This window comes from Ruditapes philippinarum, unplaced genomic scaffold (genome assembly GCF_026571515.1).
Source record: "Ruditapes philippinarum isolate M1 unplaced genomic scaffold, ASM2657151v2 ctg2470_1_1_1_1, whole genome shotgun sequence".
NCBI classification, from domain to species: domain Eukaryota; kingdom Metazoa; phylum Mollusca; class Bivalvia; order Venerida; family Veneridae; genus Ruditapes; species Ruditapes philippinarum.
The window spans coordinates 60,812-78,159 of NW_026856200.1; the positions used below are offsets into that span (position 1 = coordinate 60,812).

The 17,348-nt window shown below is 33.4% G+C and overlaps 1 protein-coding gene across 1 annotated transcript in view; it reads left to right on the top strand.

Annotated features, from left to right (window-relative positions):
- The window catches only part of LOC132745759 (nuclear pore membrane glycoprotein 210-like), a 61,464-nt gene that overhangs the window by 39,614 nt on the left and 4,502 nt on the right, over nucleotides 1-17,348 (top strand). Inside the window, exons 26-41 of the mRNA XM_060734734.1 lie at nucleotides 2,321-2,522; nucleotides 4,000-4,179; nucleotides 4,571-4,651; nucleotides 5,316-5,447; nucleotides 6,343-6,495; nucleotides 7,131-7,222; nucleotides 7,695-7,860; nucleotides 8,325-8,497; nucleotides 8,925-9,009; nucleotides 12,143-12,406; nucleotides 13,009-13,126; nucleotides 13,964-14,110; nucleotides 14,446-14,696; nucleotides 15,111-15,330; nucleotides 16,416-16,535; nucleotides 16,877-16,978. Of these exons, the coding sequence (XP_060590717.1) occupies nucleotides 2,321-2,522; nucleotides 4,000-4,179; nucleotides 4,571-4,651; nucleotides 5,316-5,447; nucleotides 6,343-6,495; nucleotides 7,131-7,222; nucleotides 7,695-7,860; nucleotides 8,325-8,497; nucleotides 8,925-9,009; nucleotides 12,143-12,406; nucleotides 13,009-13,126; nucleotides 13,964-14,110; nucleotides 14,446-14,696; nucleotides 15,111-15,330; nucleotides 16,416-16,535; nucleotides 16,877-16,978 (2,486 nt within the window). The remainder of the gene's footprint in view (nucleotides 1-2,320; nucleotides 2,523-3,999; nucleotides 4,180-4,570; nucleotides 4,652-5,315; nucleotides 5,448-6,342; nucleotides 6,496-7,130; nucleotides 7,223-7,694; nucleotides 7,861-8,324; nucleotides 8,498-8,924; nucleotides 9,010-12,142; nucleotides 12,407-13,008; nucleotides 13,127-13,963; nucleotides 14,111-14,445; nucleotides 14,697-15,110; nucleotides 15,331-16,415; nucleotides 16,536-16,876; nucleotides 16,979-17,348) is intronic.

A 17,348-nucleotide genomic window follows, 5' to 3' on the forward strand; every position in this document is an offset into this window, starting at 1 on the left:
ATCTCAACCAGGGGATGTGCAGAACTTATGTCACTCTTTTGCTGGCTTAAGGTCAAGGTCACACTTGAAGGTCAAAACTTGACTTAGAAAAAATTCTTAAATTTTAACATTTATTTGAATATTCTAAATATAGAAAAGGTATTTGCTTGATACTTAAAATATTTTTGAAGGGTCACAAATACGATATGCTGTTCAAGTTTCATAACTCTGTATTGCATTTAAACAAAGTTATGCCCCTTTTTAAGTCTTCAAATTTACATACAATCAAATATTAGACAATATGTTGTGTCCGCTCTATAAATCCTATACCAATGGAAGAATTTCCTTCAAACTTTACTCAAATGTTCACCTCAACAAGGTTATGTGCAGAATCCATGTCACCTTTGTACCGGCTAAAGGTCAAGGTCACACTTGAAGGTCAAAAATTGACTTAGATTATGTTCTTAAATTTTAACATGTACTTGAATAATTCTGAAACTAGCTCAGGCATTTGCTTGAAACTTAAAAGATATATGAGATGTGGCAAATAAGATATGCAGGTCAAGTTTCATTACTCTGTATTGCATTTTGACAAAGTTATCCCCTTTTTAAGTCTTCAAATTTACATACAACCAATACTAGACAATATATTGTGTCTACTCTATAAATTCTATACTGATGGAAGGGTTTTCTTCAAACTTTACTCAAATGTTCACCCAAAATGGGTGATGTGCAAAACCCATCTTACCCTTGTGCCAGATTAAGGTCAAGGCCACACTTGAAGGTCAAAAATTGACTTATAAATAAAATGTTTAATGCATTGGGAAAATGAAAGGTTATTTGTAACTGTTTCGAACAGTTTTGATAATATATATTTATACTATTACCTGTACAATTAGTTTTTTTTTCACAAGAGATAATTTCTTTTTATGTATTTGTGCCCTATAAATTATTCCCTTAACCACCTTTCCAAGTGGTCTTCTGTCAAGGACATTGGTGGGGGTATGAATCGCATTCAGCGATAGTTCTAGTTACAAAATTCTGTGTCATAATTTCCGAGCACCTTCCACTGTCTATGAAAAAACCTGCAGTAATAGATGTAGTACATACATATGGAAGTAATTATACCCCCACAAACGAAGTTTAGGGGGGGTATATAGGAGTCAGCTTGTCGGTCGGTCGGTTGGTCGGTCGGTCCGTCGGTCGGTCCACATCATGGTTTCCGGACGATAACTAGAGTTTGGAATGAGGTATTGTAATCAAACTTGGAATATAGCAACCTTATGTGGAAACTCCGGTTGGTATTGCATTTGGACCCCCTGGGGTCAAGGTCAATGTCACCGTTACTAAAAATAGAAAAATGGTTTCCGGACAATAACTAGAGTTAGGAATGAAATATTGTAATCAAACTTTGCGTATAGCAAGCTTATATGAAGACCTGGGTTGGTATTGCATTTAGGTCCCCTGGGGTCAAGGTCAAGGTCATGGTTACTAAAAATAGAAAAATGGTTTCCAGACAATAACTTGAGTTAGGAATGAGATATTGTAATCAAACTTGGTGTATAGCAAGCTTATATGAAGACCTGGGTTGGTATTGTATTTGGACCCCCTGAGATCAAGGTCAAGGTCACCGTTACTAAAAATAGAAAAATGATTTCTGGACAATAACTAGAGTTAGAAATGAGATATTGTTATCAAACTTGGTGTATAGCAAGCTTATATGAAGACCTGGGTTGGTATTGCATTTGGACCCCCTGGGGTCAAGGTCAAGGTCACCGTTACTAAAAATAGAAAAATGGTTTCCGGACAATAACTTGAGTTAGGAATGAGATATTGTAATCAAACTTGGTGTATAGCAAGCTTATATGAAGACCTGGGTTGGTATTGTTTTTGGACCCCCTGGGTTCAAGGTCAAGGTCATTGTTACTAAAAATAGAAAAATGGTTTCCGGACAATAACTAGAGTTAGGAATGAGATATTGTTATCAAACTTGGTGTATAGCAAGCTTATATGAAGACCTGGGTTGGTATTGCATTTGGACCCCCTGGGGTCAAGGTCAAGGTCACCATTCCTAAAAATAGAAAAATGGTTTCCGGACAATAACTAGAGTTAGGAATGAGATATTGTAATCAAACTTTGTGAAAAGCAAGCTTATTTGGAGACCCCAGTTGGGATTACAATTAATGTACACAGTTGATAGTTTGTGTTGAAATTTTTCTTCAGACTACTTATTTTTCAAAAAGTTGCGGGTGGGGGTATTAATCACCTTCAGTGATAGGTCTAGTTTTTACTAATGTTACATTGTCTCTGGTACATATAACATAAGGTATCATATTTGTAGAAGAGTCAAGTCTGATACAGAAGATGCCTACTCAGCCAGGTACACAGTCCATGGTGCTGTGGTAGGCCACACCTCCTTGAAGGCAGTGACAAACTTACCTGATGGCAGGACTGTCTCGAGCCCAGCCAAACCTGTAGAGGTGTTCCCTCCACTAGAGCTTATACCACGTAATATAACACTGATTATAGGAGGCCTGTTCCAGGTATGTACCTTTGTTCATTAAATTTATTCAAGTAAAACCAATCCAAAGGAAAAGCACAAAATTCTGAAATACATAAGTTTCAATAATGAAAATTTTAGACACAGTTTATTTGAATCATTTCTTTAAATATAGTTAAAAAGAGTGACCATTCTAAAACTGGATACCATACATCTATGAGTTGTGGTGGTACTATTGATGGGGACTTTGTAATGTAAGTTTTACCTTCACATAAACACAAGTATATTCAACTTTGTAAATAACATATTAGACTGTTAAGAATTGATAACCTAACTATTGGTGTAGGTTAAATCTTACATGTTTCCCTATATTTTTATGCCCCCACAGAGTGGGAGCATATAGCGTTGCATTTGTCCGTCCGAGTGTCCGTCCGTACATCCATCCGCACTCACAGGACAGTAATTATGTGGCTAGATGGACAATAGGTAACTGTTCTTTCTCTTTGATGTCATTCATTCCGTAATGCTTTTATGTGGCTATTTTCTTTTGTGTGGCTAAAAAGAACAATAGAGAGAACAATTGAGTAGCCACATTATTACTCTCCTGTTAGTACGTCCGTCCGTCCGTCTGTCCGTACGTCCCGAAATCTTGTGAACGCAACTCCTCTTAAACCGGATGGCAGATTTTGCTTAAACTTCCAGGGATGAACAACCTTAATGTGTAGATGGTAGTAAAGGAAGGAATTTTTGCTGCGACCAAATTTAACAGAATTATGGCCCTTTGTTGATTTTTTCACTATATACTATGTAGAAATTTTGTGAACGCAACTCCTCTTAAACCAGATGGCAGATTTTGCTTAAACTTCCAGGGATGAACAAACTTAATGTGTAGATGGTAGTAAAGGAAGGAATTTTTGCTGCGAATAAATTTAACAGAATTATGGCCCTTTGTTGATTTTTTCACTATATACTATGTAGAAATTTTGTGAACGCAACTCCTCTTAAACCGGATGGCAGATTTTGCTTAAACTTCCAGGGATGAACAACCTTAATGTGTAGATGGTAGTAAAGGAAGGAATTTTTGCTGCAACCAAATTTAACAGAATTATGGCCCTTTGTTGACTTTTAGTTTCCAACTTGTGGCACATGTAGTCCCAAAAAAAAATTTGACCTAGAGTCATAAGATTGACAGAACAGTGGCGTGTGGGGGCATCCGTGTCCTATGGACACATTTCTAGTTTAAGCTATTCTTTTTCAAGATGTGAAATTTTCCTCACAGTTGATTTTTTATTAACATATATGACCCTAAAACTATTATTACTCTTCACTGATAATTACGAGTGGAATTTAAGAGAATTTGATGGAGGAGGAGTAGAAAAATGATGCCTGTACATTGGATTTCGAAGCTACTTGTCCTGCAGGATGAGTGACTCTGAAAATATTTTTCGATGCCTGCTTCTGAATCACATTTTTAGTTACATATAATAGTATGAATAGAATAAAAACATTTTCTGTATCAGGTTCTAAGTAGAGGTGGTCCAAGACCTCAGTGTACTGTGCTGTTCAGCATTAGAAACAGTAAAATAGCCACAGTATCAAGTAGTGGTTTGTTGGATGGTCAATCACTAGGGACAACCAGGGTCATAGGTCAAGCTGTAGGTCAAGATCCGGAGACGGGAGAAACTGTGATCTATTCTCAGGTATGCTGGATTCAATCACCTGTTCAGGTGAAATTAGATTATAATTAGTAAAACTGAAGAACTTTTTGATGTGAGAATTTGAGAATGTTAGTGATTAGTACATGTTGACAGATAAAAAAAATGTGTATAACCAAATCTAGTTTTATATATAACTTTATACAATTAGTGCTAGCAAATTTAAAATTAAGTTTAAGTAGTCTAGATGAAGAAATCTAATGAAGATGTTAATTAAAAAATAATGCATGTTCGGTAATTAAGGTGTCAAAAAAAATCAAAGTTCTCATTATTTTCTAGGTGTTTGGTGGGCAATGGTTATAGTTGATTGTTGAATGACAGGAGAATATAAATATATAAAGCACATGTTAATGTAGACTTTTGTATGTATATATAGGATGAGGTGACAGTTAATGTTGTACGACTTGTTGGGGTGAGAATACATGCTCCATTGACCAGGATACAGACTGGAACTACAGTAAGTTTTTCACAAAATGGGGTGGCTTTTTAAAGTCTATAAATTAAATTTTTCATCATTGGTGATACATGTAGTTTTGACAGATTTCTTGTTTTTGTACTTTCGTGTCTATATCTGTTTATTACATGATCATGATAATAAGCGCAGGAGAAAAGATGCAAAAAAAATCCAGTTAAAACAATGTGTATAATACAGTTTATAAAGGATGCTCAATAAAAAATGATTTTGTCAAGGTTTTGACGTTATTTCATCATACTTTCAGATATAGTATGCTCAGACTGATAAAGTCTAACTTGAATGCTCAACTACCTTTCTTTTCTCCCTTAAAACCCACACCAGAGTATGATTTCTTTTGTGAAGATATGCTTTTTTTTTTCAAGAATACAAATTTTATTAAACATGTAACATGCTTTCGGCCAAAATCTATAATTATTGTTATGTTGTTACTTACATATGTACAAATATTCTAAATAAAATATGTTTAAATCAAGCATATAACAAAATACATTGCTAAATAATATTTGATAAAAAGACAAGTACAGTAAGAAAATGGCAATTTAATGAACCACAAGGTCATCACATATCTTTAAAACTGATTAATGATTTTTGTTCCAGATGCTAGTATTTACATATTTTTAATACTGATAAATGATGTTTGTTTTAGATGCCAGTATATGCTGTAGGTCTAACGGAACATGAGACACCGTTCACATTTGGTAGTTCTTTACCTCTACTCTCATTTACCTGGTCTGTCAACAAAAAAGATGTTGCCCAGCTGCAATCTGTGTTCCATGAGGTAATATATATAGAGAATATTTTTGTATGCTTTACATGTATGATGGAAACATAATATCACCAAGTGAACACCAGATACAATATTTTTATGTCACAGGGTGAGAAAAATGTGCAGTCTGACAGGGACTCAAACTCGGGACCCTCGGAACACCGTACCACGGCTCTACTGACTGAGCTATCTGGCCCTTTACACATCATCTCCCCTATATAGTGAACAGTTCTGAACCGTGACATTTATAATATGTTCTGTTTTCTATGAGTCTCCAGGTAATACATTGCTTGCTTGCCATGAGGTAAAAGAGCTTAAGCAACATATGAAGGAAAAAAAAATAATGAAATATAACATTAAAAGATTTGAGATTTCACCCTGAATTGTTTAAAATTGATGGAATGCTTTCCATTTTTTGGCCCATTTGGTACATTAGAAATTATTTTGGGGGGATGGGGGTACCTTAAAAAAACAAAGTAAGCAAATGATCTGAAATTTTGCAAACAATGCAAAATAAATTGATGTGTAAATCTGAGCCAAGATCTGTGTTTGGTGAGGTAAGAAATTGCTTATCTGTGTTCCATTTAAAATGTAACAAAAGTCCCTGTGTTAAGTAATATTAAACATTTAAGTATATTTATAAGAGCTGTATAAAGAATATAATAATAAATATAGTATATTTTATGTGTTAACACTTTGTAATTCTAGATCATATTTGTGTTTGTATAATACAAAATTTATAGCAAAGGAATTCGATAAAATAATAATTAATTGAATGCACAGTATTTCCTTACCTGTGTCATGAAAAAGTATGCATATTTTCAATACAGATTTTAGCTATTTTTGTTGAGAATAAAATGATACTTAAACTAAACACTTAACAATATAATGTCTGTTTTATTCACAGAATGGTATTCAGCCACAGGCAGAAGGGAATTTTGCTGTGCAAATGGTTGCCATGGAAACAGGTCATGTGTCAGTAAGGTTAGAGGTCAAACCACAAGCTGGTAGTGATCAAATATATCAGGACTCTTTATTGGCCGATGAACTACAAATACAGGTAATATAATCTTGTTGTCATGGAAACGGGATGTTATTGATGTAGATATAATGTGTTACAACATTATAGGTCGGTTGTGCCCTCTATCTTGTTGCATCCGTCAATATATAAAAGAAAACTTGATAGAGTTACTGTTTGGCATGTCTAAGGTTTATCTTGCTGTTTCTATATCTAAATCTATTTTGTTCTGAAACTATATCTAAATCTATGGTGTTCTGAAAGCCATTAAAACACAGAAACAAATATGCTCAAAAATATGTCTTGAGAGATTAAAAAAAAAAGGTATAGAGAGAAAATATAACTCTCTGAACTTGTATCAAATGGAGGGGAAAATCAACATTCTTTGTGCTTGCTTTACTTCTCATTTTCAAAGCTTTGTGTTTTTCATAAAATGGCATTTAGAAACTAAAATAACGCATTCTTGCATGTAGAATTAGTTGCCGCAGAAATGTAGATAACTGTGTCTCTGATTGCTGTGGAAATATGAGATATTATATTTAAACCTGAGCAAAATGTTGTAGTGTAGTTTTGTGACACCATTTTATTTGGACAATATACATGTAAATGTCATGTCCAATTTAAACAGGCATATTCAGTATCAAACTATTTAGTTTAATGCCAGTGTCACATTGCAGGTGTTCGAGGAGCTAGTTATGGTTTTACCAAAAGCTTGTGATGGTGAAATACTTATGACACCAAATACAGAGGCTGTACTTAAAACAAACAGGTATGTAATTATTATAAACCATGATGAAAGTAATAAAAGTTTGTTAACTTGTATAAGGAATATATAAGGGGCACTAGTATAATAATGTAGGTTTTGTTTCTGCCTCTATGTTCAGGAATTGTTGGTTTGAGCTACACTGATTTCACAATCATAATGTTTTCTGAGTAGATTTTAGTCCTGGAAGAACACACATAGATATTTCTTATTGTATTCTTCGAAAAATGACCTGGAATTGAATATTTTATAGCTATAAAATGTTTACAGAAGAAAAGGCGCAGAAGCTAAGTTTATGTATTGAGCTTGCAGAGTAGGACAGCCAGAGTCTTTCTTAATTTCTATAGATATTTAACTTTGTTGAGTATAAGTTACGTTAAACCTACAAGAAATATAGCCATAGTAATGTTTTTAGTCATGGTAGTGTTGTATATTAAGAACACTGTTGATAGGGAATCTGTATAATCTTATGTTTCAGGGACGGAGGAGCTAAAATGAGTTACTCTGTGTTTGGCAGCAATCAAGATGTTGTACAAGTTGTTGATGATGTTCTTATCTCAGGTTCAAACTCAGGTGAAGCGGCTCTACATATCAAAGCACAGGAGGAGTCTGGTGTCATCCAAACCTTAGTTCTTAATGTGAAGGTAAAGGAAAAAAGTTTTTCCTCTTTTATTTATGGAATAAGTCACCAACATTCCTATAAATGCAACTGAGAAGATTTACAAAAACATGCACTGACCTAAAATTAGGCCAGCTTATAGTTTGCATAGCATAAAAAATGATTTTCTTGCTGTTTGTTCTGTTGGGTATTAAGTCACACTGACACAGTATAGGTAATATGGCAACTTTCCAGCTTTACTGGTGGATGGAGACCACAAGTGTCCCTCTGTGCATTTTTTCAGGCAGGAATGGCCACTTGAGTAGAACCACTCACAGCTGTAAGCTAGCTGGTTAGCTTCCTGACATAAAAGAAATGAAGTTCTGCTGTGATTCGAACCCACAACAGTGAGGGACAAGTGGTTTTTCTTGGTGTATGAAAAAATCACAAGATATTATAAAAAGATGTATTTTGACATTTGATAATAAGACTTTAAGTATTATTTGTCAGGTAAAACCAGTGTCCTACATGATGATTAATTCCAACTCTGCATTGAGGACATCTGGAGGTCAACTGAGTGTGGTACCAAGGGGAACAACTCTACAGTTCACAGTTACCTACCATGATGATGTAGGAGAACAGTTTTATGCTACAAACATTGACATGAAGTACAGATGTAGCAGGTATAATACCTCTTGATATCTTTGAAAGCTGTGTTGAAAGACAGAATTGAAGAAAAAAAATCAGTTAAAATGATTTACATATTTGTACAGTACGGAACTTTTGAGCCACACCAATACGAACGATCATGTTGGTAAAATATTTCGTTTACACAATACTGTCCTATAAAATGTCAGTACTTATATAACAGGAGATGCATTATGTAAAACCAGGTTTTTTTGTTTAATGTTTACGATTATACTGTTGGAATTTTTGTTTTATGATTATACTGTTGGAATTTTTGTAAGGCTTGAACTGACACTGTTATTGTTGAAGTTGATAAAAACTTCTTAATAGAATTCCAGTGGTAATCTACAAAAAATAGAAAAAATCAAATTTTCACAGATCATCTTTGAGCATTTATTTTCACAGCTGAATTTGACATTTCAGATATGACCTTGTACAGGTGTCACATGGTTTAGAGAACAACACACTAGTCATGAAGACTGCTGCTGTAGGTCATACTATACTGAAGGTAATATAACTATAGGTGAGACTAAAAATAGGATTGGAGCACCACATTAAATTCTCCATTCCGGTATATACCGGACAAGGCGATTGAATTATTAAATGCTGAAATTTTGACTTTTCACCCAATGGAATGAGCTTTAAAAGGTCTTATTCACCTTTTCACATAAATTGATATTTGTATTTTTGTGTCGCCTCTACGGAGTAGTGGCGGAGTAGTGGCGACATATAGGAATCACTTCTCCGTCGTCCGTCTGTCTGTCCGTCACAAAACTTGTCTGGACTACTCCTCATAAACTACTGGTGCAATTTCATTCAAACTTTACAGGAATGATCAGTACCAAGTCTAGTTGTGCATATTGTCAGCATTTTCCGGTTCAATGATTTTTGTCAGAGTTATGGCCCTTTAATAATTTTTATTTTTAAAGTTTGTCCGGACTACTTCTCTTATACCACTAATGCAATTTCTATGAAACTTTACAGGATTGATCTGTAGCTCAAGTCCTTGCGCATATTGCACAGGTTTTCCGGTTGAATGATTTCTGGCAGAGTTATGGCCCTTTGATAAAAAGGTGTTTTTTTCAGATACACAAAAGCTTGTCCGGACTACTCCCCATAAACTACTGTAGCAATTTTATCCAAACTTTACAGAAATGATCAGTACTAAGTCTAGTTGTGCACTGTCCGTCTGTCTGTCCGTCTGTCACAAAACTTGTCCCAACATAAAATTGGCCATCATGAGGCGACACATGTGATTACTGATCGCTCTTGTTATTGATCATTATTTCTACAAGGGTCTAGAGGTACTGCTCCAGTCCTGTATTGAGTTAAATCCAATAGCTGTAGAGTATACATTTACTTAACTATTTTCATACTGATAATTTTAAATCTGATCTATTGTTTATGTTCTATATCGCAGACTGTCCAGCGTCCCTAAAATTCCTAAAAAAATCCTAATTTTTTTCAGTTTGACTAAAATTACAACTAAAAAAATGACAATTTCAAAGGGAATTCCTAAAAATGCCCTATTTTTTCACTGAAATTCCTATTTTTTTTTATCTTTTGTAATAACATATCCTGAAACAACCATTTTTCAACCATTTCAAAATGTTAACCTAAAATATTACAATGTATTTAACATGTAGATTTCATTTTTTTTCTGAGTAAGGATCCCCAACCCCCAGCCTCATTAAATAACAGAGTTGGGTCTTTCAGACAGGAGCCCCCAGCCCAAAATATCTAGATCCGGCCCTCCAATTTTTATATTAAAACTTAGATATAACATAACTTTGCATATTAACCAGTATGACTTCGGCCTAGTATCTTTATGAAAGATACTTCTTGTTATTGGCTACAGAGTATTACCATTTACCTCAGTCATAAGTGTATTTAAAGATATACTATGCTCAAATTTGATTTTTAGAAATATTAATAATTGCTTAACAGTCTCTTTGTATGTATAAAATAAACATGTTTTGACTTTATTTTAAGTAGATATGTTATGTTTCGAACTCTACACACTACTGGTGGTTATAATATGAATATATAGTGTCATTAAAAAATCTGGCAGTTTTTGTAAGAAAAGACCAACTTTACTTGACCTGTAATAGGGAATGCAGCTTCCCATACATAGTTTATTCATTATTTTATTCAAATTAAACATATTCAGTAAAATTTTCATGGATTTTAATACATTTCTAAGTTAAAAATATTTTACCCAAAGATGAGCATTGTATATCTTTAAAGCAACTATTTATATGATGTACCACTAAATATTCATAAGACTTTATGTAGGGGTCCTTATTAATAAAATCTTTATTTCTAATCAAGTTATTTTCAAGTGATGACTGTAGAATAGATATTTTGTAAGTGATACCAGCTGGCAGATCTAGACAAGTTTCAATGTTTGGTAATATTATAAAGTGGGTAAGGTTAACTGGCTGTAATGATTGGATGCTTTTACCATTTTGCACCCCAATGAGTGTACTAAGAAGTGACACCTTCAGCTGCCCTTTTTGTACACATTAACATTAGTCATACCAATGCAATGCACTTTACATATGTTATAACATTTAGTGTAAGTTTTTTAAAATCTGAAAAAAAAAACTGTTAAAAATCATTGAATAGACAGGCACTGTTGTGAAATTTTCTACAATTTTTAGTAACCCTGATTTATCTTTATCAAATTCTTCAGTGGTGAATATCCTGCTTTTTAGGTTTAAATATTCCTGGGAATGACCTGAGTGGGTCATATTGTTTTTTTATTGTTTTCTAAGAAAGATGAAGACTTGTTGAAAATATACCAACCTTAAAATGACTAAATATTGATGAATGCATTTAAAGCTAAAATAAATTTAAAGCATAATGTCCCTTTCGATTTACTATTTGCTAATAACAGATTAACTAATTGAGTATGGGTTGTTCCCTGATTCTTATAACTTTGAATGTTTTCATTCTAGTTATCTTCAGCTCTTATTCAGAGTAGATAGTTAAAGGCTGTTGACCAGTGAATCCATTTATTCACATGTGACTGGAACACTGATATACACCTTTGCTATAACTGAACTAGAGCATTATTTGTCAAAGTTGAGCCCATATTCTGGTCTTTTGGGGCCATCATTTAGTTATAAAATTTCTTTAACTTGCCCTTAAAATTTCTAATATTAGCCCTAAAATTTCTTAAAAATTGCCCTAAAATTTGCCCTAATTTTTCGTTAGAAGGTGCTGGACAGCCTGATTTCGCCATGTAGGTACACTATTTTGTTTCAAATACTAACAGCACATTGGCATGGGCTGCTTTAACAGAAAAAAAGAAACCTATTTGGATATCAATCAAACTGTCCAAATGAAATCAAACTCTTATGATTTAAGCAATATATTACATGAACTTTAAATTATTTTGATCTTGGGTTACTTTGTAGCATTTTTACAAGGTTAGTCTGCCTGGAAAGACAGACATTTTGTATATATCAGTTTTATGTACACTATTTGTCCTGGTATGTTGTACAGGTACAGTTGCACTTGTCAGATAAATTTACTTTGATATATGACAGCAATGCAACTGCAGATGACAAAACTTCAATGTTTTACTAATGTAAATAATTATTGTGAAATCTGAACAAACCAAGCATTATTTGTAGGTATGGGACAGCAACAAGCCGTGGTTAGTTGACTACATCAGTATACCAGTTGGTCAAGCCATACATCCAACTCACACCAAATTACAACTCGGGGACATTGTATGTTTTACTACCCCACTTACCATGGAGAGAGGTGTCACCGGTGCCTGGAGGGGGGACGGCAGTGTCACTGTTGACAATGGACTGGGTATAGCAAGTACAAGCTCTGTTGGTGAAGGAACATTATCATATATGGTATCTGATGATGTGATGACAGAAACAGAGGTAAGATAAACTTCGTTTTTTTGTTTAACTTCCCTTAACTTTGTTATGGCTTTGTCCTTGTGTTTGCCAATGGTTAAAAAATAATGTGCAGAGTGACATTTGTGATTGTAAGTTTGCCATATGACTGTTAAAGTATTGAGAGGCTTAAATCTAAACCAAGTAATTGAACACGCTTAAACTTTTAACTTTTTGAACTGGTCGATTTCTGTTTGATGTGTGATAAGTCTTCTGTTTTCTAAGTGATATTTATTATAATATAGAGTTGAGAAATTTATAACATTCGGCCACATTAATGTTGTTAGTGTTAAACAACATTAAATACATGTATACTATTATGTTAAAAGATCATTAATCACTCACTGTCATACGTTTAAGGTAAACAGTTTGTTTCTGGGTTTATAAAAATGTTTAAAATACTGAAGGAAGGCTCATCAAACAATGAACTGACATCAATATATTTGAAGATGTATTTGGTTATGTGGTCACTCTAGACTATCATATTTTAGTATAGCCTTGAAATAACAATTTATTATGCTTTACATTATTTGATACCTTTTAGTAAAAACATATTTTCTAACAAATACACATTCTTATTTTTACAGATATATGTAGAACCAATCAGAGAAGTGAAAACAGAATTAGGGTCAGAGTTCATTACCATGGCAACTAACAAGGTCTACAATATGATAATTAATTTTGGAAAGGGATCATTAGTTCAAGGTGAGTGATAAGTTGAAATGTAAACTTTGTTGTTAATGTCGAATTAAATTAAAGAATGATCTTACATGTAGGTCTTCAGAATATAACCGGTTAAGTTTGTTTTTATAACACCTCACATTTTCATTAGGCTTGGACACATGTGGAAAACTTGTTTATTTGTTATCACATAAAATTACAGACAAGTTATTAATCAATGTGGGCATTCTGCCATTATAGTCACTGATCAATCAGCCTGCATACTGTGTTTTGTAAAATCTTCTTTGCTGCAATACACAACTAAAATTAAACAGCCTGCGGTAAAGATATTAATGCCTTATAATTCAGTTACGGTAGTATACATTTTTTTATCAGACCACTGAATAATATATTACAAAAAGGCCTGCTGACACTGATATAGATAAAGAAGGAACTCATTTATGTAAGGTATAATGTAAATAATTGTGTTATCTGTCTAGCCAACAATCCTTGTTTACAGCCATTACTGTAACTGAATATTAGGACATTTATATTTACATGTAGTTATATTCTAAGTTAATAATTAATTCTTATTCATTATATATGATATTAATTTGGACATGTCACCCTCCTTGTCCAGTCTTCATAGACTAATGGTTTATATTTATTTCCACTTTATTATTATAAATTATATACCCAAATTTTCTTTAATCTTACCATTTTGCAGGCTCTGTGTTCACTGTGGTACTGTTACTTTAGTCTTGTTACTTTTATGTTTGGGTTGTGTTCATTGAACGCTGCCTTTCCTTGTTGATCTTGTTTATTATAATTTATTGTTATTCATTGTATATGATATAAATTAGGACAGGTTTTTATCTGCAGGTAGCAACTGTAAAACATTGATATCAGAAAAGAATTATCAGCCAATCAGAATGCCTTTTACATGCAGCCTTGGTGTCAGTCCGGACAATCAGGAGATTGCCATAAATGACTACTTCTCAGTGAAACCAGTATTTATTTCTAAGTCTGGTTAGTGTTATATTTTACAATGTTACTTATTCATTGGAAAATATACATGCATGCTCGCTCAGATTTATTTTTTATATATTTTAGTGTCTGACATGTCTGTCTTAAGGCTTTTGTATTTTAAATAGGTATTGAACTGATCATTTAAAACATGTTTTAGACGTTTTTTTTGTATTATAAAGTAGATATTATTTGTAAAGCATTTCTTCTTCTAAAAAAAAAGAAAAAACATTCAGAAAAATAGGATTCTAATAAATAACATGCTTAGACTAATTGTCTAAAATCATTTTATAAATGGATATATCAAAGTAATAACTGTCAAATGTTGTCATTGTCAGGTAAATATGCTTGTCAGATATCTGCAAATACTCAAACTGTTCCACAACAAATCAGTTCAGCAGATGTCAATGTTGTTGTCATGGTAACAGTGTTTCCACTGAAAGGTCAAGATGAGGTCAAATCTGTTCCCCTGCTGGTTCCCTTCCTCCCACCATTTCATGTGTATAACTCAGAGATTCATATATCTACCCTGACACCACTCTCCAGTGTTAGAATTTCTACTTCCTCGAAGTTAACAGACCAAGTTAAGGTAAATATAACAGATTAATAACAGACCAAGTAAAAATTACTATAGTAGATTCAGTTAGTATGATTTTTTAAAGAAATGTCAAAAATACATGTCTTAAGATTGGATTATGTTTTAAAATATTTTGCTTTTGCCATGATTGTTCACATTTATCTCAACAATTTGTGTTATTTACATGAACATGTACTTACTTGATGGCGAAATAAACATTGTTTACACATAGTCAAAACAAGCTACATCTTTAAGGTTGTATTTGATTGAAACCAATGTTAACTTTATGAACCTTATTATAATTATATTATAAGAGTAAAGAACAGAATGTGGGAGATTGAATACTTTTTTTAAAAAAAAAATCATAAAAATAAAAACAATATTAACTGATGATAAAGAAGACAACGAACATGTTTATATTATCAGGTAGTGGTTAGTGACCCATCAATCCTGGAGGCTTTACCAGCAGAGAGTGATCCTCAGTCTAAATCTATTGCCATCTATCCTGTCAGACTGATTGACACTGTAGCACTCTGGGAAAGAGAACAGCTAGATGTATGGGTTGATCTGATTGGTGAAAAAACAGGTCAAAAGGTCAGGATTCCAGTATTTATCCGGTTGATTGGCCAGAAGCCTGACATTGCAGGTAATTATAGTTTTTGTTCTCTATTTATTGTCAGAACGATGTCAGATTGAGATAATGTACTACAGCAGTAGCCTGATAGTAGAGCCATCACCCAACCTCACCCCTGTAGTTAGGATTCTGAGAAGTGTTTGCTGGTTTGATTTCTAAGTGCGTCATATTGGACACCATTACAAAAAATGTGTTGAAATCAGAAAAAAAGTTAAACAAAACTTAACTGGGTTGTGTTTATTGAACGCTACTCTTCCTTGATGATTTTGTTTTTCATATATTAAGAATTGCTATAGTAGCCTTCTCACTTGTTACTCACCAGTCCAGGTTGGTGAAGTCCTGAGACTTGTTATTTGTTGTGATGTGTTGAGATACGATCTCATGTAAACACTATCTGATGTGATTCAGCTACAAGGTATCCTTTAATATATAATTGAAAGATTCTAGTGTAATGTACTAATTCAACAAGCAGGCTGTTACTCATTATGAAAACACTCATACAAAATTGATGAAATAAAAGCCAAAATTATTTCATTCTGAACTTAAAATGATATGCCTAGAATTTACATACCATTATTATGACGAAACTAGGTTTTTGTCAACATTATTTTATATAACGTGTCTGCAAACTTATGAGATATGTTTGTACATTTTGATTGTTGAATTCTACAGAAAGTTACACTTGATACATGTATAGTTATACTTTATATAATTACAAATGAGCCGTGTCACGACAAAACCAACATAATGGGTTTGCGACCAGTATGGATCCAGACCAGCCTGCACATCAGCGCAGTCTGATCAGGATCCATGCTGTTTGCTATCAGTTTCTCTACTTGTGATAGGGTTTGTAAGCGAACAGCATGGATCCTGATCAGACTACGCTGATGCGCAGGCTGCTCTGGATCCATACTGGTCGCAAACCCATTATCTTCGTTTTGTCATGACGTGGCTCAAATGGTTTTTTACTTACTAAACATTTGTCTTGCAAACCTGTTTTTAACTACATGTATTATCAGTGAAATTCTCAAAGACTTTACTCAAATGATCAAAGCAATAAAGGAATAAATGGATGAATGAATATTGTGTTTGTCTAGGTGGTGCATACAGGAGAGATGTAGGATGGCGGGCGTTGTTTGGTAACATTTTAAATAACTACCAGTACTGGTTTATCCTGGTTATAATCATCATAGTCACTGCACTTACTGTTCTATTTGGTAAGTATTATTTTGTCAAAAAGGTTTATGTACATGTATTATAAGTTTTATTGATTTTTTTCTATGGATGTATTTTTACAGAAGGTGCTGTTTTTTCATGTGAAACAAATCTCTAGCACAATTTCTTTCTTGTAATATTAAATTTTGATATTATATATAAGAAATTAAATGAGGAAAACAAAAGTGTGATATTTTGTAACTGTGTGTTTATAATTATAGTACATTAAGAATTAGTCTTCATCAGGGTTTTGACTGTTTGATAAAACTATGTCGATACAATTTGTAGATTTTAAAATCATCTAGATTTAAGTATTATGATATTTTCTGGTATGTTATTTCAGGTTACCATGCAGTGTATGGTCCTAAATATAAAGCTGCAGTAAACACATCAGGCTATATGGGATCACCACAAGGCTCACCTGTAGGACCAGTGTATACACCAGGTAAATTAGGCAATTATTATGACTAATATTGAAAATATTTTATGATTATCACTTCAGCCAGTTTGAAGTTTTTTATCTTGACTATTAAATTTTGAAGGGAAGTCATTTGTTGGGCTATCCTAATCACCTTGGTGTCATTGTAACATTTTGGGTAAATTTTTATCAGCAACTTCTTGTACAACATCATATGTTGTCAAACTTACCTAGACTCATAATTCTGACTTGAATTTTTACTGAATTATGATCCTTTTTGAACTGCGAAAATTCTTGGATTCCTCAAATCTTACTGAAGGTATTCACATGAAACTTATTATATGCTTTAGTATCATAATTGGAGGTCACTTTTCGAGGTCCATAGCTCGTACTTGCA